The 18,788-nt window shown below is 38.4% G+C and overlaps 2 protein-coding genes across 2 annotated transcripts in view; one reads left to right on the forward strand and one right to left on the reverse strand.

The window, feature by feature from the left end:
• Positions 1-18,788, reverse strand: part of LOC134822396 (DNA (cytosine-5)-methyltransferase 1-like) — a 62,854-nt gene that overhangs the window by 7,550 nt on the left and 36,516 nt on the right. Inside the window, exons 12-31 of the mRNA XM_063833434.1 lie at positions 8,848-8,975; positions 8,405-8,559; positions 8,137-8,302; positions 7,171-7,316; positions 6,985-7,057; positions 6,723-6,829; positions 6,431-6,524; positions 6,233-6,291; positions 5,916-6,037; positions 5,502-5,615; positions 5,192-5,352; positions 4,426-4,546; positions 3,871-3,966; positions 3,385-3,498; positions 2,902-2,983; positions 2,626-2,734; positions 2,039-2,158; positions 1,777-1,882; positions 1,529-1,645; positions 1,207-1,282 (exon numbers count right to left, since the gene is read on the reverse strand). Of these exons, the coding sequence (XP_063689504.1) occupies positions 1,207-1,282; positions 1,529-1,645; positions 1,777-1,882; positions 2,039-2,158; positions 2,626-2,734; positions 2,902-2,983; positions 3,385-3,498; positions 3,871-3,966; positions 4,426-4,546; positions 5,192-5,352; positions 5,502-5,615; positions 5,916-6,037; positions 6,233-6,291; positions 6,431-6,524; positions 6,723-6,829; positions 6,985-7,057; positions 7,171-7,316; positions 8,137-8,302; positions 8,405-8,559; positions 8,848-8,975 (2,266 nt within the window). The remainder of the gene's footprint in view (positions 1-1,206; positions 1,283-1,528; positions 1,646-1,776; positions 1,883-2,038; positions 2,159-2,625; positions 2,735-2,901; positions 2,984-3,384; positions 3,499-3,870; positions 3,967-4,425; positions 4,547-5,191; positions 5,353-5,501; positions 5,616-5,915; positions 6,038-6,232; positions 6,292-6,430; positions 6,525-6,722; positions 6,830-6,984; positions 7,058-7,170; positions 7,317-8,136; positions 8,303-8,404; positions 8,560-8,847; positions 8,976-18,788) is intronic.
• LOC134822397 (uncharacterized) overlaps positions 1-18,788 on the forward strand; it is a 47,850-nt gene that overhangs the window by 4,015 nt on the left and 25,047 nt on the right. The window lies entirely within an intron of this gene.

The following is an 18,788-nucleotide window of genomic DNA, read 5'->3' on the forward strand; positions in this document are numbered from 1 at the left end:
TCCAGGCTATAATTAAAATAAAACAAAAAACACCCACGTATATAGTAAGTAAAGTAAGTATATAGGAAATGTGCATTCAGTTGGGCTAATCACGCAAACAAGACAAACAATTATACTAGCTTCAAGCTTGGGCAGAATAAAACATTATGTAAATCATAAAGTGAGATGTTTTAATTCTTTGCCAAAACCAAAATGGAGGACCTGTTTAAGGTGTGCAAGCAAGTATGGAGGGGCCGGAGTTACAGAGGTGGGAACATACTATAAAAAGTGGGGAGAAAATAGAACTTCACCACCTCTGGGATACTATGGTTACTATGGTAACTATGGGATATGATGGCTTCTCCAACCCTAAAACCATAGCGGACAATGTATTGAGGCCCTTCCTAAACAACACTCCTGGTCCACAGCATGGACTAAATACAAGGAACCTCTAAAGCTGTACCAACGTATCAAGTGGAACCCAATATTAGATAACTCGCTGAAAAAGCTTCGCCTCGGGAAGTAAAGATATTCGCACACAAAGGTCTTGATCAGACCGATTCACCTTCATGTGCATACTTCATCTGGGAGCCGTCAGTTGAGCTTGCTCTCTGACTCGTGGGTTGAAAACATCGTGTACAGTACTTCGTGAGTAGTACAGTACTGCACAACGATAACCCGCCTCCCCAACCAAATCTCTCAAATCACTATAATACTATAATACACAAACTATAGTACTAACAAACTATAATACTAACATACTATATAATAATACTATTATACTACACACAAACTATAATACGGTATTAAAAACAAAATGCAACTTTTTCACAATAGTTTTATATATAAACCTGTGATATATCAACTAAAAGGTAGGTTTACATAACCTCTGTAACGAGACCTCACTTTTGGTAGTGACGTATCCCACGCGCGCAGGAAGACACTGTGCACTAGATCATCCTGATATAATATACCCTGCTTAATTTATTATTGTCTCCTGAATGTCGCTCCTTAGTAGTGACCATGGGAGGGCTGCACCATCTTAACAGGAGATTAGGTGAATTTTCACGCACTATATATATATCTCTAGTACCAGTTATTTTCTAAAACAGCGCAGTCAATATCATAAATTTGCTCCCCACTCCTATCCCCGCCCCCCCCACTCTATGACTCCCACCTCCCCAGAATAGTCCCCTCCCCCGGCGGATGCCTGGAGCATACTCTTACCTGGAGTAAGGGGGATGTGTCGCATTCTTAACGCCACCAGGGGGTTCATCTCCTTACATATGTGATCAGTCAGTACCTAGACAAACAACTGTTACACAATAAGTAGTAGTATTGTCACAAAATACCTTAAAACTGTCACAAAATACCTTAAAACTGTCACAAAATACCTTGAAACTGTCATGCGCAAGATATTTAATGCTGATTCCAACCTGCGCATTGTGGCAAATGTGACGCTGGAACCACGAGTTAGGTTCAGTGTCGTAACCTAGCTCTCTCTTGTTGGCTGCGTTAGACCTACCTGGTTACCTGGTTACCTGGTTACCTGTGCGTTGTGGCGAATGTGGCGCTGGAACCACGAGTTAGGTTCAGTGTCGTAACCCAGCTCTCTCTTGTTGGCTCCGTTGGGGATTACAGGCAGGTCGGACATGATGTCCCGTACCTGTTACAGGGTGTAATCATGTAGTCAGAGTTAATTAATTAACTGATTAATTAATTAGTTTACTCCTTGTAACAGTTGTAATCATGTAATCATTAATTAACTCATCAGTTAAATGATAACTAAATAATTACCGTAATATTCCTAAGAGGAGCGCTGTCGTAGCGTGTAATGTGACTACTGTATTGTCTGTTATCTATTGTTACAGACAGTGACATACCCTTAGGACTGAATGCATGCCTGAGGGACCACGTTGGAATGTTAAACCATGGTTACGCGAGAAATGTTTTTAAAAATTATCAAGAAATCTTAGCCTTTGATAACAATCTTTGGACAATAATATATACTGTACTTTGCTAAACGGGGAACAACCCTAAACTCTCCACAATATCTCACCTAGGCTCAGGAAATTGTGGGAGTACTTCTCCAGGAGCAGCAGCTAGAACAAAAGCTCTGCGACGAGTCTGTGCCACCCCGTAACATCCTGCCTGTAGCACGCCAAACGTGCACTGGTACCTGGTAACACGTGATCAGTAAACCAGTAACACGTGATCAGTAAACCAGTAACACGTGATCAGTAAACCAGTAACACGTGATCAGTAACACGTGATCAGTAAACCAGTAACACGTGATCAGTAAACCAGTAACACGTGATCAGTAAACCAGTAACACGTGATCAGTAAACCAGTAACACGTGATCAGTAAACCAGTAACACGTGATCAGTAAACCAGTAACACGTGACCAGTAAACCAGTAACACGTGATCAGTAAACCAGTAACACGTGATCAGTAAACCAGTAACACGTGATCAGTAAACCAGTAACACGTGATCAGTAAACCAGTAACACGTGATCAGTAAACCAGTAACACGTGATCAGTAAACCAGTAACACGTGATCAGTAAACCAGTAACACGTGATCAGTAAACCAGTAACACGTGATCAGTAAACCAGTAACACGTGACCAGTAACATGTGTAACTCACCCCATATTTACGAGTGAAGATAAGCAAAGTTTCAGCACCATGTTCTTCTTGTAAGACACGAAGTTGCGCACGTTTTCAAGCAGAAAGTAGCGTGGCCTGTAAAACTCACCTGAAAATAAAGTTGTGTAGCGTGGCCTGTAAAACTCACCTGAAAATAAAGTTGTGTCCAATGAGTTCAGGTTTACTTTGCGAACTTTCTATTTCTATTCGTTTGTAATGGTAGTAAATTATGTTTAAAAACAGGCTAGAAAGCGCTTTTAGATAGGAGGAACTTACAATAGCTGAGGTAGGAGGAAATAAGGCTGTTTTTAAACATGCTGTATTCCCGCGCGTTAAATCTGTTCATCCCACTGAAGCCCTGAAGAACAGAATTATATTATATAGTAGAATTATCAAAAACAATATTTTTATCTTATAATGCTGCGTTTTAGTGCAAAATTCAAAACATTTTTTAGCAGGGTCGCTTTTTTCACTGTTATCTTTTACATTGAGTCAAGTGAACCGTCAAATCAAATTGTAATGATGTTTGTTTGGTTGTCCTCTATAATATATATATTCTATATATATAGAGAGTTGTCCTCTTAATAAACCTGACAGGGTGGACCCCCACATAAGAGTTCCACTTCTCCCCCCCCCCCTCTTAATAAACCTGACAGGGTGGACCCCCACATAAGAGTTCCACTTCTCCCCCCCCCCCTCTTAATAAACCTGACAGGGTGGACCCCCACATAAGAGTTCCACTTCCCCCTCTTAATAAACCTGACAGGGTGGACCCCCACATAAGAGTTCCACTTCTCCCTTCTGTGGTATCTGCTGACCCAGCTTGTTAGTGGGGACCCCATCTATTGCCATCCTCAACACCGCGTTACAATCCTGTTAAACACGTGATATTAAACACGTGATATCAAACACGTGATATTAAACACGTGCTATTAAACACGTGATATTAAACACGTGATATTAAACACGTGATATTAAACACGTGATATTAAACACGTGATATTAAACACGTGATATTAAACACGTGATATTAAACACGTGATATTAAACACGTGATATTAAACACGTGATATTAAACACGTGATATTAAACACGTGATATTAAACACGTGATATTAAACACGTGATATTAAACACGTGATATTAAACACGTGATATTAAACACGTGATATTAATCAGAAACTTTAACATTTATAATATAACTCACCCAGGTATCGTTAATTAGGCTCACTAAACTTTAACCAACCTCATTGAAAACCTCAGCTTTAGGGTTGTTCAGCTTGTACGCCTGGGCAGCCTCGCTGAAGAACTCAATAGCCCAGCAAGATTCTGCTACACCAGCCTGAAATAGAAACTTATCGCTGGAAACTTTTTTGCAGAAATTACACGCATCCAACTAAAATGAAGGTCATTACAGTGGATCGTTTTATCTTAATAGAAATATCGTTTAATCTTATTAATATTGCCCTTAAAAATCAATTTTAAAAACATGTTGAACATTGTGAGTAGTAGTAACTAGTAGTGTTGCACTATTAGTAGTAAGTACCTTACTCGGGAATATTATAGCGGGTTAATTTATGACTGGGAAAATTAATGACCGGGAAAAATATGGCGGAATGTTCCAAAACCCACCAAGCATCAAAATGTATTACTATTAGTTTACCTTACTCGGGAACATTATTTCGGGTTAATTTATGACTGGGAAAATTAATGACCGGGAAAAATATGGCGGAATTTTCCAAAACCCACCACTTTATCCCAGTCATAATATTCCCGAGTAAGGTAGTTGTGTTGTAGCTACCTGATGGAACCCCTCTGATAAACCCCCGCACCCCGCAAACACGTCCAGAGTTCTCAGTTTCCTAAAGGAAGGTTCCTTCGTCTCCAGGTCTACACGCTTCTTTTTCCCTTTGTTACTACACCTGATGTTAATAAATAGTACACTTATAGTAACACTATTCTTACCCACTAATATTACCCACTATTATTACCCACTATTATTACCCACTATTATTACCCACTATTATTACCCACTATTATTACCCACTAATATTACCCACTATTATTACCCACTATTATTACCCACTATTATTACCCACTATTATTACCCACTATTATTACCCACTATTATTACCCACTATTATTACCCACTATTATTACCCACTATTATTACCCACTATTATTACCCACTATTATTACCCACTATTATTACCCATTATTATTACCCACTATTATTACCCACTATTATTACCCACAATCATTACCCACTATTCTTACCCACTAATATTACCCACTAATATTACCCACTATTATTACCCACTATTATTACCCACTATCATTACCCACAATTATTACCCACTATTATTACCCACTAATATTACCCACTATTATTACCCGCTATTATTACCCACTATTATTACCCACTATTATTACCCACTATTATTACCCACTATTATTACCCACTATTATTACCCACTAATATTACCCACTAATATTACCCACTATTATTACCCACTAATATTACCCACTATTATTACCCACTATTATTACCCACTATTATTACCCACCTAGCCTCAGAGGGGATATCCTCCAGACTTTTAGTATCTGAATCCCAGCACTCTGAGAAGTAGAAATGGTCGGGGAGAGTTGTGTACCTGCCCAGATCTTCAATATCCTCCCTGTGTCGCACTGTGCACTTACCTAATATCTTTTCAGCGCGTATTTTAACCTACAGAAAACTTAGATTAGAGTTAGACACAATAAATTAATATAGCGGTATTACTATTGCAAGATTCACTGGGTTCCTACAAAAAGGGCTAGGTTATATAATATATATTATGTTATAATAGGTTATAATTGACTTTAGCTGGTGTCTACCTGATCTAGACTGTAGAAGAGGAGGTTGATGTCCGCTGCCTCCGAGCAGAAGTTCTCTATGTTACCATGGTTACCCACTAGGTTCTCTGCACGGTACATCTTCTTAACAGTCACCTGTAATAAATAGGCTCACTCACAACTTATAGTTAATTAGTTCCTGGAGGAATATTCAGTAAAAACTGTGACAATCTATCTCCTATCTATATATCTCATATCATTCTAAATGGGACAAAAAAGAGATACTATGATTTTGACTTCTAGTACCTCAATTTGGGATCAAACCAAATTGAGTGATCAATTAGTCAGTTAATTGAGTCCCTATTTACCTTAACAGAAGATCAATCAGTCAATTAACTGAGTCCCTATTTACCTTAACAGAAGATCAATCAGTCAATTAACTGAGTCCCTATTTACCTTAACAGAAGATCCATCAAGTCCCTCTTGTTTGGTGGAGAAGCTGACGATGCGGCCTATTCTGAAGAGTTCTGGTACCAGGTCGTTATTTCCCTTGATGTAGTCAGTCTTTCTGTAGTATTCTGTGAGAGTTAATGTCAGATACGGTAGAATTTAACTAATTAATTATATATGCAGAGATAGTTCCAGAAGTTTTAGAACAGTTCCATACGTTGTGGAACAGTTGTAGAATCATAACTCCATCCTCTAATAGTTTGAGTAATCAATAATCATGATTAAAGTTTTATAGCGTATTATCGAGTTTACAGTTTATTCACCTGGAAACATTTCGTCATCAACTTTGTCTTTTCGTATTTTTGTGATATTGCTTTTTCCTCTGAAATAAAATGACTTATTTTATCCATTACCTATCTGTTACTACTCCCTGCTACTAGAGTATATCTGTTATTCGTAAGGGACATATTTTTTATATTCGACTAGATTATTACTAATAATTATAATCTATGATGACGTACCTGGATGGCATTGAGTAAGCGTCTGATCTAACGTACACATAGTCCCCCACACTATACTCAATGTTCTTGTATTTTAGTACACCTCTCTCTTTTTCTGATAAACAAATCATTGTCGGAGAAGTAGTGATCATGTACAAATTCGCAAAATCAATTCCTTTCAAGACAAGTTGAGTGTGTGGTGCAAATAACTGGACTGGTTAAAATAAACTGAAGATCAAATTGCCCCCTAACTACTAACTAACTGCTAACCTAAGAAAGGAATAGCCGCCCTAACTACTAACTAACTGCTAACCTAAGAAAGGAATAGCCGCCCTTTCTCTCTCCCTCCTCCTGGTACAGGCCGGACAACACCCCTCCTCCTCCTCCCACTCCAGATACTCCCTTAATGGACACTCAAACCTGACAAAGTTACAATTCTTTAGCTTCAAACCTGACAAAGTTACAATTCTTTAGCTTCAAACTTTCCAAATACAAATGCAGCAGGAGTTCCACAAATTGTATCTCAAATATTGAAACATAACAAATGCAGACCAGGGTTGGTAAAACGACCCTACCTTGCTTTGTCACTGTCATACCAGAGCTTAAAGAATAAAGCTGTATCTTTCTTCTCAGGAACTGGCATGCCACCTGAACAGAGTGATTGTTTTATAAGTACTTATAATAACGAACACAGCAAACAACTGTAATAATGAACACAGCAAACAACTGTATCTTTATAAACAACTAAGTGAGAGTATTACCTATCATGTTCCAGTTAGGAGGAGGAGGGCAGTAGTTTACAGTAACTTTACTGAGGACAGAGCCCAAAGGAGCGTCATCACACGAGTCCGATAGAAACAGTTCGTACTCGTCATGTGCTTCACCAAGTACTGTGTCTCCAGCACGACTAAGAGGGTTACTATGGTTACATGTGCTTCACCAAGTACTGTGTCTCCAGCACGACTAAGAGGGTTACTATGGTTACATGTGCTTCACCAAGTACTGTGTCTCCAGCACGACTAAGAGGGTCACTATGGTTACATGTGCTTCACCAAGTACTGTGTCTCCAGCACGACTAAGAGGGTTACTATGGTTACATGTGCTTCACCAAGTACTGTCTCCAGCACGACTAAGAGGGTTACTATGGTTACATGTGCTTCACCAAGTACTGTGTCTCCAGCACGACTAAGAGGGTTACTATGGTTAAATGTGCTTCACCAAGTACTGTGTCTCCAGCACGACTAAGAGGGTTACTATGGTTACATGTGCTTCACCAAGTACTGTGTCTCCAGCACGACTAAGAGGGTTACTATGGTTACATGTGCTTCACCAAGTACTGTGTCTCCAGCACGACTAAGAGGGTTACTATGGTTACATGTGCTTCACCAAGTACTGTGTCTCCAGCACGACTAAGAGGGTTACTATGGTTACATGTGCTTCACCAAGTACTGTGTCTCCAGCACGACTAAGAGGGTTACTATGGTTACATGTGCTTCACCAAGTACTGTGTCTCCAGCACGACTAAGAGGGTTACTATGGTTACATGTGCTTCACCAAGTACTGTGTCTCCAGCACGACTAAGAGGGTTACTATGGTTACATGTGCTTCACCAAGTACTGTGTCTCCAGCACGACTAAGAGGGAGGGAGGAGGGATATTTGAGAGGGGCATGGAAGAAGAGGAGTATTTGAAAGGGATGGAGGATGAAGAAGGGTACTTAGTACTTACTTTAACCAGTGAACGTGTAGAAGGTTTTCACCGCCCTTAGTAAACATAGTGGTGATCCTGCCAATATAAGATGGGATATCGGGGGTTTCTGGAGCTATTGAAACGTAGTCACCCAGGGATAATGCTTCATTTTCAACCACTGCTGACTTATAAAACACTTTCTTTCCTGATGAATATATTAAAAGTGGAATTTATGAATTTTTGTCAAATCAATCAATTTTAATAGCACTATTTTAATTTTCGGATCTAAAATAAAATTCATAAAAACCTTCTTTGCATGTAATGTTTCCAGTAAACTTTCCTTCGATGCTACTAGACACTTTCTTATCTGCCTTTAACTGGGCCACTTTGTTGCTCGGGTCTAAGTTATCCGTTTTATCCTCGGAGTTCTCCTCGGCCCTCATCACCGCAATGTTTGGACACCTATCATTATTCATGTCTTAGTTACATTACTATTGATTCGAGACTAGGAGCAATATCTCAAGTTTTATAGACGGGAACGTTTTCAGATCCTTGACTGTTACGAGAATTTAGAAAACGCACATGCTCTACTGCGCGCGCAAAAGATTAATATATTCAAAAACCGCGAAAATCAATGCTAACATTACCATTTACACACAACTATGTTTTTTGGTTTTCGCGCGCAGGAGCTTCGGCAAAAGAGATGCTGAACTGAATCGTGAAGATTGTATTTTTATCGCAAAAACTTACTTTCGTTCCATACAGGCTTGCTTCTTTTTGCCCGATCCTCCAAACTTTATCTTATCCTTGCACATGTTGCATTCTCCACAATCCGGCGTCTTGCATACCTCACATTCATTACACCGTGTCTGCCGTGACTGATGAAATAACGATGTGAGATTAATACTAAGCGGAGTGTTTCATACCACGCCTTTTTACTGTGTGTTACGCTTTGCTTAAAATGTCAATTTTAACAAGTTGCATGTTTTTTTAGTGGGCAGATTTACAACCAATTAAATTTCCTATCATTTTGCTAGGGCGCATGCCAAAATAGTTGTCGCCCAGGTAAGATGTGGCCTCTTCTATAAACACTTAACCCTTATTGGAGGACATTGGTCAATAAAATAATGATGTTAGGGCTTGGGGGCCACAAATCTTGTACAACGTCTCCAATCTTTAGTCTCTAATCAACTCCCTGGACCCTAACTCCCTGCCTAATTATTTCAACACCCAATAAAACTTGTTACCCCCCTTCAGGTTCCTTTACTTTCGTTTGGATATATCGCAACGAAATTTGGAAAGTTCACTAGTATAGTGTTACCTTCGGCAGGATATCACTGTCGCAGTTAAAATAGTGCTAAAGTATAAACTCGATCCCTCCAAATCATCAGACTGCAACGAAATTTTCAAATAAATGGCAATCAAGTGACAGAAGCAATTACCACTTACCAGAGAATACACTTAAACCTAATTAACGTAATACACTTAAACTTAACTAACGTAATACACTTAAACTTAACTAACGTAATACACTTAAACTTAACTAACGTAATACACTTAAACTTAACTAACGTAATAAACTTAAACTTAACTAACGTAATAAACTTAAACCTAACTAACGTAATACACTTAAACTTAACTAACGTAATAAACTTAAACTTAACTAACGTAATACACTTAAACTTAACTAACGTAATACACTTAAACTTAACTAACGTAATACACTTAAACTTAACTAACGTAATACACTTAAACTTAACTAACGTAATACACTTAAACCTAACTAACATAATACACTTAAACTTAACTAACGTAATACACTTAAACTTAATTAACGTAATACACTTAAACTTAACTAACGTAATACACTTAAACTTAACTAACGTAATAAACTTAAACTTAACTAACGTAATACACTTAAACTTAACTAACGTAATAAACTTAAACTTAACTAACGTAATACACTTAAACTTAACTAACGTAATACACTTAAACTTAACTAACGTAATACACTTAAACTTAACTAACGTAATACACTTAAACTTAACTAACGTAATACACTTAAACCTAACTAACGTAATACACTTAAACTTAACTAACGTAATACACTTAAACTTAATTAACGTAATACACTTAAACTTAACTAACGTAATACACTTAAACTTAATTAACGTAATAAACTTAAACTTAACTAACGTAATAAACTTAAACTTAACTAACGTAATACACTTAAACTTAACTAACGTAATAAACTTAAACTTAACTAACGTAATAAACTTAAACTTAACTAACGTAATACACTTAAACTTAACTAACGTAATAAACTTAAACTTAACTAACGTAATAAACTTAAACTTAAATAACGTAATAAACTTAAACTTAACTAACGTAATACACTTAAACTTAACTAACGTAATACACTTAAACTTAATTAACGTAATAAACTTAAACTTAACTAACGTAATAAACTTAAACTTAACTAACGTAATACACTTAAACTTAACTAACGTAATACACTTAAACTTAACTAACGTAATACACTTAAACTTAAATAACGTAATGCACTTAAACTTAATTAACGTAATACACTTAAACTTAACTAACGTAATACACTTAAACTTAACTAACGTAATACACTTAAACTTAACTAACGTAATACAATTAAACTTAACTAACGTAATACACTTAAACTTAACTAACGTAATACACTTAAACTTAACTAACGTAATAAACTTAAACTTAACTAACGTAATACACTTAAACTTAATTAACGTAATACACTTAAACTTAACTAACGTAATACACTTAAACTTAACTAACGTAATACACTTAAACTTAACTAACGTAATAAACTTAAACCTAACTAACGTAATACACTTAAACTTAACTAACGTAATACACTTAAACTTAACTAACGTAATACACTTAAACTTAACTAATGTAATAAACTTAAACCTAACTAACGTAATACACTTAAACTTAACTAACGTAATACACTTAAACTTAACTAACGTAATACACTTAAACTTAACTAATGTAATAAACTTAAACTTAACTAACGTAATAAACTTAAACCTAACTAACGTAATACACTTAAACATATCGGAACGGAATGTTGTGCTCCAACTTCCTATAAACTTCTTAAAGCACACTCCACAATTAGTAACAAGGATGATGTCAGTATTTAGCAAATACTACTACTACTACTACATAGTAGTAGTAGTAGTAGTTCCCTGACTCAGACCGGGTAGCTGAGTGTTATGATCCAATTAGACCTCCTCTATATTTCAGATCAAACTGCCGCTATAATAATTTTTTTTCCCTACTCTTGCCGAAGGCAAAAAGATCGTAGGGAATAAGTAATCGGGTTTGGATATATGAGGTGGCCCGACGGCGCTACGATGATGACAAAAGTCTGCTCCTTTGCAATATAGACCACTCCCCTATAAAGCTATAATTATGTGTATAAAAGGAACCTATTTTGCGCGCGCGACGCCAGTTATGTGTTAATTAATTACAGGCATAGCAACCAGTTTTAGGTGCTTGACGACTGTTACACAGGTTTCCATCGGGTTACAATTTACTCTAATTCATTAATATAGCATATAAGTCATCTGAGCGGATCAATTATCAATATAAGTGTTATTTTGTTGAAACAAGCTGAATAAATTACCGAGTGATGAAATTCAGCAAGTCAAAACAAATTGAATTATTATATCAGCTGATAAACTCGTGGCCGATTATTTAACAGTTGATCGACACTGAATGGTAAAAAGCGATTACATATTTAAGAACAGATGTTACTTTACATGTTAGTTGTTACTTTATTTCTGCACGCCTAATATAATGAAAGCGATTATCACTTGCGCCAAACACCACTCTGGGATACAATAAAGTAGAACAATTACATTGTAGGCAGTAGGTAACTTTGATCGTGCGTGGTGTTACCGCGGTGAAATTCTTGTTAAAAGCAGGCCACCAATTGATCTACTTACTGTAGGTTCAAAAGACTTTGTTGGTCCGTCAGCGTTTTGCTGATACTATACGGGGGGGGGGGGTCAGGTACTAAGTGCCGTACGTCACGTACAGTTCTGAGCATATGATCCCCCCCCCCCCCCCCCCCGACTATACCGAAACAGCCAGCCCCATAACACAGGTTCAGGGCCAAAACCGCTATCATTCTGATTAGTTATTGTAATAATACAGGCCCCCCTGTATGTAAGGTAAGGAGGGCCAGGGGTGACAGATCATGAATTTGGATAATTCAATTTGGATAATTTCATTTTACGTATAAATAATCTCCGAACGCTGAATGAATTACCATTTACCAATGTGACCAGTTAGTAGAACAGGATGACTACAAACCATCCCCTGATATAGCAAGTGATATAGCAAGTGATATAGCAAGTGATATAGCAAGTGATATAGCAAGTGATATAGCAAGTGATATAGCAAGTGATATAGCAAGTGATATAGCACATGTGATATTAGCACGTGATATTAGCACGTGATATTAGCACGTGATATTAGCACGTGAATTAGCACGTGATATTAGCACGTGATATTAGCACGTGATATTAGCACGTGATATTAGCACGTGATATTGCCACGTGATATAGCACGTGATATAGCATAATAGCACGTGACTTATAGTCGCTGACTAGTGATCAGGATATTTAAATATATGATAATTCATTAGATTTCATTTAAAATCCTAGTGCCCGTTACACTAATGTAGTTACATATCTTTCTGTTCGTTTTGGTTTATAGCTCTCTCTTTAGTTTAGTTTACTTAGATCAGTAAACTAATGTTCCTACCCAAATAATCGCTCTATACTATACTGTAGGCACATTTTCTACGAAGTTCCATTCTTTTTCTTGATAATTTAATTTTCCTACAAAGCAGTCATCACTTGCTTCAGATTCGTAGATTATTTGTAGTAATTTAGGTTACGAACAACAAAAACAAAAGTAATAATGACGTTAAAAAAGGGTAAGAAACAAAATGATTAACAATCCAATTACTACAAAATACACTTCCTAATTACTCTGACTTATAACGCCCTACATCTACTGTAAAACACACGTCCTTGCTCTACCCTTACCTATCACGGTTAATCCTCGTTAACCGTCTCTAACGGAGTCTTACCCTTAAACTACACTTACATAACACTTTCATCCCTCGCTGACCGTCCTTATATCAGGCCCAAATCCACTATAATTCATTCTCGCTCTACCTGAGCCCGATTGTTGTTGACACGAACCCACTCGTGTTGGATTAACCCGTGTTAACCCTGGCTACAACACAGCCTATTCCTGCTCCCCTGAGTTAACCATTGTTGACTCTCTCTACGCTTAAGCCAGACTGCTCATGTCCTCCGCACAGTTCCACTAACTACAGACCACGATAATGCTCTCTCCAGGACCCTAACGTAACAGGTCCTGGCTCCAAAGTAACCTATATCAATGGCCCTCGAATCGGGCAAACTCTATCTCTCTTCTGACCTTTCCACCGGACCTTATATAATGTCCTGTCCGTGGTTTTTCACCCGACCTCTCTAACCAGACTCACGTGCCCCTGCTCACACCTTTGGCAGCTGGTCTTATCTCCCACTAAAGCTTCATTGTCCCGAGTCCAGGTGTTACGACTATTCATCTTTTTACCAAAGCTTCCTGTCTGATGACCTCTGAATCCATAGTTTGTTTAGAACTCACATCTATCTTTGACTCTCTATCTACACAAAGGCTTTACGTCTGAGTTCTCCTAGAACCATTGTCTCTCCTCCAGAGTGACATGTTTCTCGTCCGTCCAGGTGAGGTCCAACCCACAATCTCCATTGTATTCTCTTTCTCTAACTTTCCCTAACCACAGACCAGAACTGGATGTTCCACTTCCACTGCCTTATTACACAATACTGCCTTATTACACAATACTTGCCTTATTACACAATACTATCTAAAATCTATCAAATAATATAGATCAAATAATCACGGCTTACACAACTTTACAAAATATGATCTTTTTTAGAACTTTACTATAATATGTAGTATAATAATTTAATAGAACATCTCGTACTACAGACTATATTCCATATCAGCTTCTATTCGCTCAATATTCACGGCTAACACAACTTTACAAAATCTGTGCTTTTTTTAGAACTTTACTATAATAGTGCATATAATAACTTTATAGAAAATCTCGTACTACAGACTATCGTTTCAAGACTATCTTCAACTCACTTTTCAAAATTCTTACTCTACCAAACTCATTACTCTGTCCCAGAACCAAATAAAATTGTTCCTTTTTGAACACCATGACGGGCCATCTATTCACTGTTCATCTTCATATTATGTTCTATTGTCTATATAAGTATAATGCTTGACTCACTTACTTCACTCCGTCTTAATTATGTCTGACTCTGTACAACATGGCGAAATCAGTTCTTCTGACGATCCCCCTGCTCCTCCTCCTCGTGTCACTTTGTACTTTATGTCGGGTACTTTTCCCCACTCCACCTGTTGCCCCGACAGCTCCGACTCCGACTCCAAGTCTCCTATCCAAAATGATATGGTGAGCAGCTCCTCTCCGGATGATTAGATTCGCTCCCTATCTTCATTTCCAGGTATGTATTGATCAGCTTTTCTCCACCGCCCCTGGGGGATGATAATCCCCCATAGTTATTCAATCCAGTCTAAGTTTACTTTATAAATTCATTACTCTTCCAAATCTATCAAATCCTTTCGTTTTTAGGTTGGAAGAATAGCGTAAAACCTTTTGGATTCAACTGCTCCTACTAGAATGTATTTACAACCTGGTAAGTCTCCAAGTCTCCGAGTCTCCTCCCAACATCGTTCTATTGTTTCTTTTACTGTGTATCTCTCTTGTTCCACTGGTGTTCCTCTTAATTATCAACCTCTCTGCGTCTCTCTCTTCTTCTCACACCATGTCTCCGTCTTCCGCTCGTTTTCCAACATTTTGGACAGTTCCCTGTATTATCGTACTGTCCGTCCCTCCAGCTTTCCATATCTGTGTCTTCTTCTAATGTTTCACGTGTCTCCTTCTAATGTTTCACGTGTCTCTTTCCAATGTCTCCATGTATCTTCTTCCAATGTCTCCATGTTTCTTCTTCCAAAGTGCTCTCGATTCTCCTTCACAGGTCTCCACGTGTCTCCTTTCATATGTCTCTTCCCAATGCCATGTGTCTTTGTCCAATGTCTCCATGTGTCTTCTTCCAATGTGCTCACGTGTCCCTTCACAATTCTCCACGTGTCTCATCCAAATGTTTCCATATGTCTCTTTCCAATGTCTCCATGTGTTTTCTTCCAATTTGCTCACGTGTCTCCTTCACAGGTCTCCACGTGTCTCCTTCTTTTGGACTCTTCCCTGTTTGCTCTTTCACGTCTTTTTCTTGTCTCTTTCTGCAGGTCCGCATTATTTCTATTGTTGGAAACTCTCATTCTTCATGCCTGGGTCTTCTATCCGTCTTCCCTTTTCATTCACTTCTTCTTTAAGTTTCGTTTCCCTTTTAGTTCCCGTTTTCTTCTTTTTCGACCATCCTCTCCAAGCTATCTATCTCCGTTTCTCCTTCTCTATTTTTTCCGATCCATGCTTCCATGTGACCTCCAATCCATCTGTCATCCAATCTGTCTTCGATCTATACTTCCATGCGATCTCCAATCCATGTGTCCTCCAATCTGTCTCCGATCCAATCTGTCTTCGATCCATTTTTCTATGTGACCTCCAGTCCATCTGTCAGCCAATCTGTCTCTCCGATCCAATGCCTCCGATCCAATGTCTCCTTGTGTCTCCTCCAAAAGTTTCTCCTTCTAGATTTACCCTGAAAATAATGGTTAATGCTTTGTCACCACTCGCCATGTTCCAATAGTATTTCCAATATTTGCCACTAGTATTGCCACTGCAATGCCAATATCTCCAAATTGATTTACGTGTCTCCTTCCAAGTTCCAATATCAGTACTCACCACGGTCCAACAGCACCTTTATAATTACCACTAGTATCGCCACCGCAATATCTCCTAGTGCCTCGATGTGTATATTTCTAATACCACTCTCACCCGTCACCAATCACCATGTTCCAATAGTATTTCCACTATTTATCAGCTCTTACCATGCTCCAATAGTAATTCCACTATTTATCACCTGTCACCATGCTCCAATAGTAATTCCACTATTGTCACCTCTCACCATGCTCCAATAGTAATTCCACCATTCATCACCTCTCACCATGCTCCAATAGTAATTCCACTATTGTCACCTCTCGTCATGCTCCAATAGTAATTCCACTATTGTCACCTCTCACCATACTCCAATAGTAATTCCACTATTCATCACCTCTCACCATGCTCCAATAGTAATTCCACTATTTATCCTCTCTCACCATGCTCCAATAGTAATTCCACTATTGTCACCTCTCGTCATGCTCCAATAGTAATTCCACTATTGTCACCTCTCGTCATGCTCCAATAGTAATTCCACTATTGTCACCTCTCACCATACTCCAATAGTAATTCCACTATTGTCACCTCTCGTCATGCTCCAATAGTAATTCCACTATTGTCACCTCTCACCATGCTCCAATAGTAATTCCACCATTCATCACCTCTCACCATGCTCCAATAGTAATTCACTAGTCACTGCTAGTATCACCACCTCCAATAGTAATAACACTAGTCACCACTAGTACCACCACCTCCAATAGTAATTCCACTAGTCACCACTAGTACCACCACCTCCAATAGTAATTCCACTAGTCACCACTAGTACCACCACCTCCAATAGTAATTCCACTAGTCAACACTAGTACCACCACCTCCAATAGTAATTCCACTAGTCACCACTAGTACCACCACCTCCAATAGTAATTCCACTAGTCACCACTAGTACCACCACCTCCAATAGTAATTCCACTAGTCACCACTAGTACCACCGCCTCCAATAGTAATTCCACTAGTCACCACTGTACCACCACCTCCAATAGTAATTCCACTAGTCACCACTAGTACCACCACCTCCAATAGTAATTTTACTAGTATTGCCACCACCATGTCTCCGAGTGGATCCATATGTAAAACGAACAAAACAAGCAAACGACCGAACAACCCCTACTTCGTATAATAGAGGAAACTGAATACTTTATAAAACTCGCAAACTATAACTGAACATTTAACGATAGCCACTCTATATGAAACTTAGATCATGGCTCAGCCCCAGGTGCTCTTTCATAATAAACACACGGCTCAGACGTAACACGATATTATACTTCAACTAATATAAATGTTTCAAGTGCACACCAATACAACCATAGCTTTCTATCCTGCACTTCACTCACTCAATACAATACGCACCTGTCCGTTACATTTCTCAGCCCTGTATTTCTCGGCTTTTACTCTCATTATTAAACCAGTGTCTCACACAGTAACATCTTGACTTTAATTACAAAACTGCTTTCGTATCATCCTATTCGAATATTCGACCTACTAATTCATCACATTCTTCACATAAAAAGCAGTAATATAACTATAACTAGTTTCTTTCATCATAGAAAATACCATACCCTGGCACCCCCCAAAACATAAAACGCACTCAAAACGTACCACGTTTTCAAACCAATTCACTAGTGACGTCACATCTCTCCGAATAACCTCCCTCTCCCTATCCAATGCTAGCATCACCCGGGTCTCATTTATATAAATTTCATATCTCTTCCCATACCTCTGTCACCCACTCCAAACTCCCCCTCTCCAAACTCCCCCTCTCGCTATCTTCCATAATATAAACATTCGTAGCGCTACAAAAAGAAAACAAGTCTGACACACAACAGAACGATTCAGCAGGCAGCCACTCCCACTGAGGCTCTGGTGGCTGAAAGTATGTCAAGTCTGCCGTCTTAAATCTTAAAATAAGAAACAGTAAACCATAAACTGCTCACGTACCCCCCTCGGTAATAATCATAACACTCTCTCGATACAATCCCTCAACGGACTGACATTTATTCCTCAAAATATCTCCTCAGCCCCTCCTAACCTGTGCCCCTCCGGTATCTAACCTCCCTTCCCCTCCATGATGAAAGAAACCCAAAAATATCATTTAAACTTCACACTTAACCGTGCCTTCATTTACTGCTCTTGCACTGCACTAATCTGACACTAATCTGACTGGCAACACTGTTACAACATAACGTAACTATACTCCTCACACCTGTCAATTCACTCTTGAATAATAAGTAATCTCCTCCCTACCTTAATTAAACTACAAACAATCTATCCTATAATAAAATAGGATCCTACCGTTCGCGCCATTTGTAAGCAGTCATCACTTGCTTCAGATTCGTAGATTATTTGTAGTAATTTAGGTTACGAACAACAAAAACAAAAGTAATAATGACGTTAAAAAAGGGTAAGAAACAAAATGATTAACAATCCAATTACTACAAAATACACTTCCTAATTACTCTGACTTATAACGCCCTACATCTACTGTAAAACACACGTCCTTGCTCTACCCTTACCTATCACGGTTAATCCTCGTTAACCGTCTCTAACGGAGTCTTACCCTTAAACTACACTTACATAACACTTTCATCCTCGCTGACCGTCCTTATATCAGGCCCAAATCCACTATAATTCATTCTCGCTCTACCTGAGCCCGATTGTTGTTGACACGAACCCACTC

The sequence above is a fragment of the Bolinopsis microptera genome, chromosome 10 (assembly GCF_026151205.1).
Source record: "Bolinopsis microptera isolate Bmic1 chromosome 10, MBARI_Bmic_1.0, whole genome shotgun sequence".
Classification (NCBI taxonomy): domain Eukaryota; kingdom Metazoa; phylum Ctenophora; class Tentaculata; order Lobata; family Bolinopsidae; genus Bolinopsis; species Bolinopsis microptera.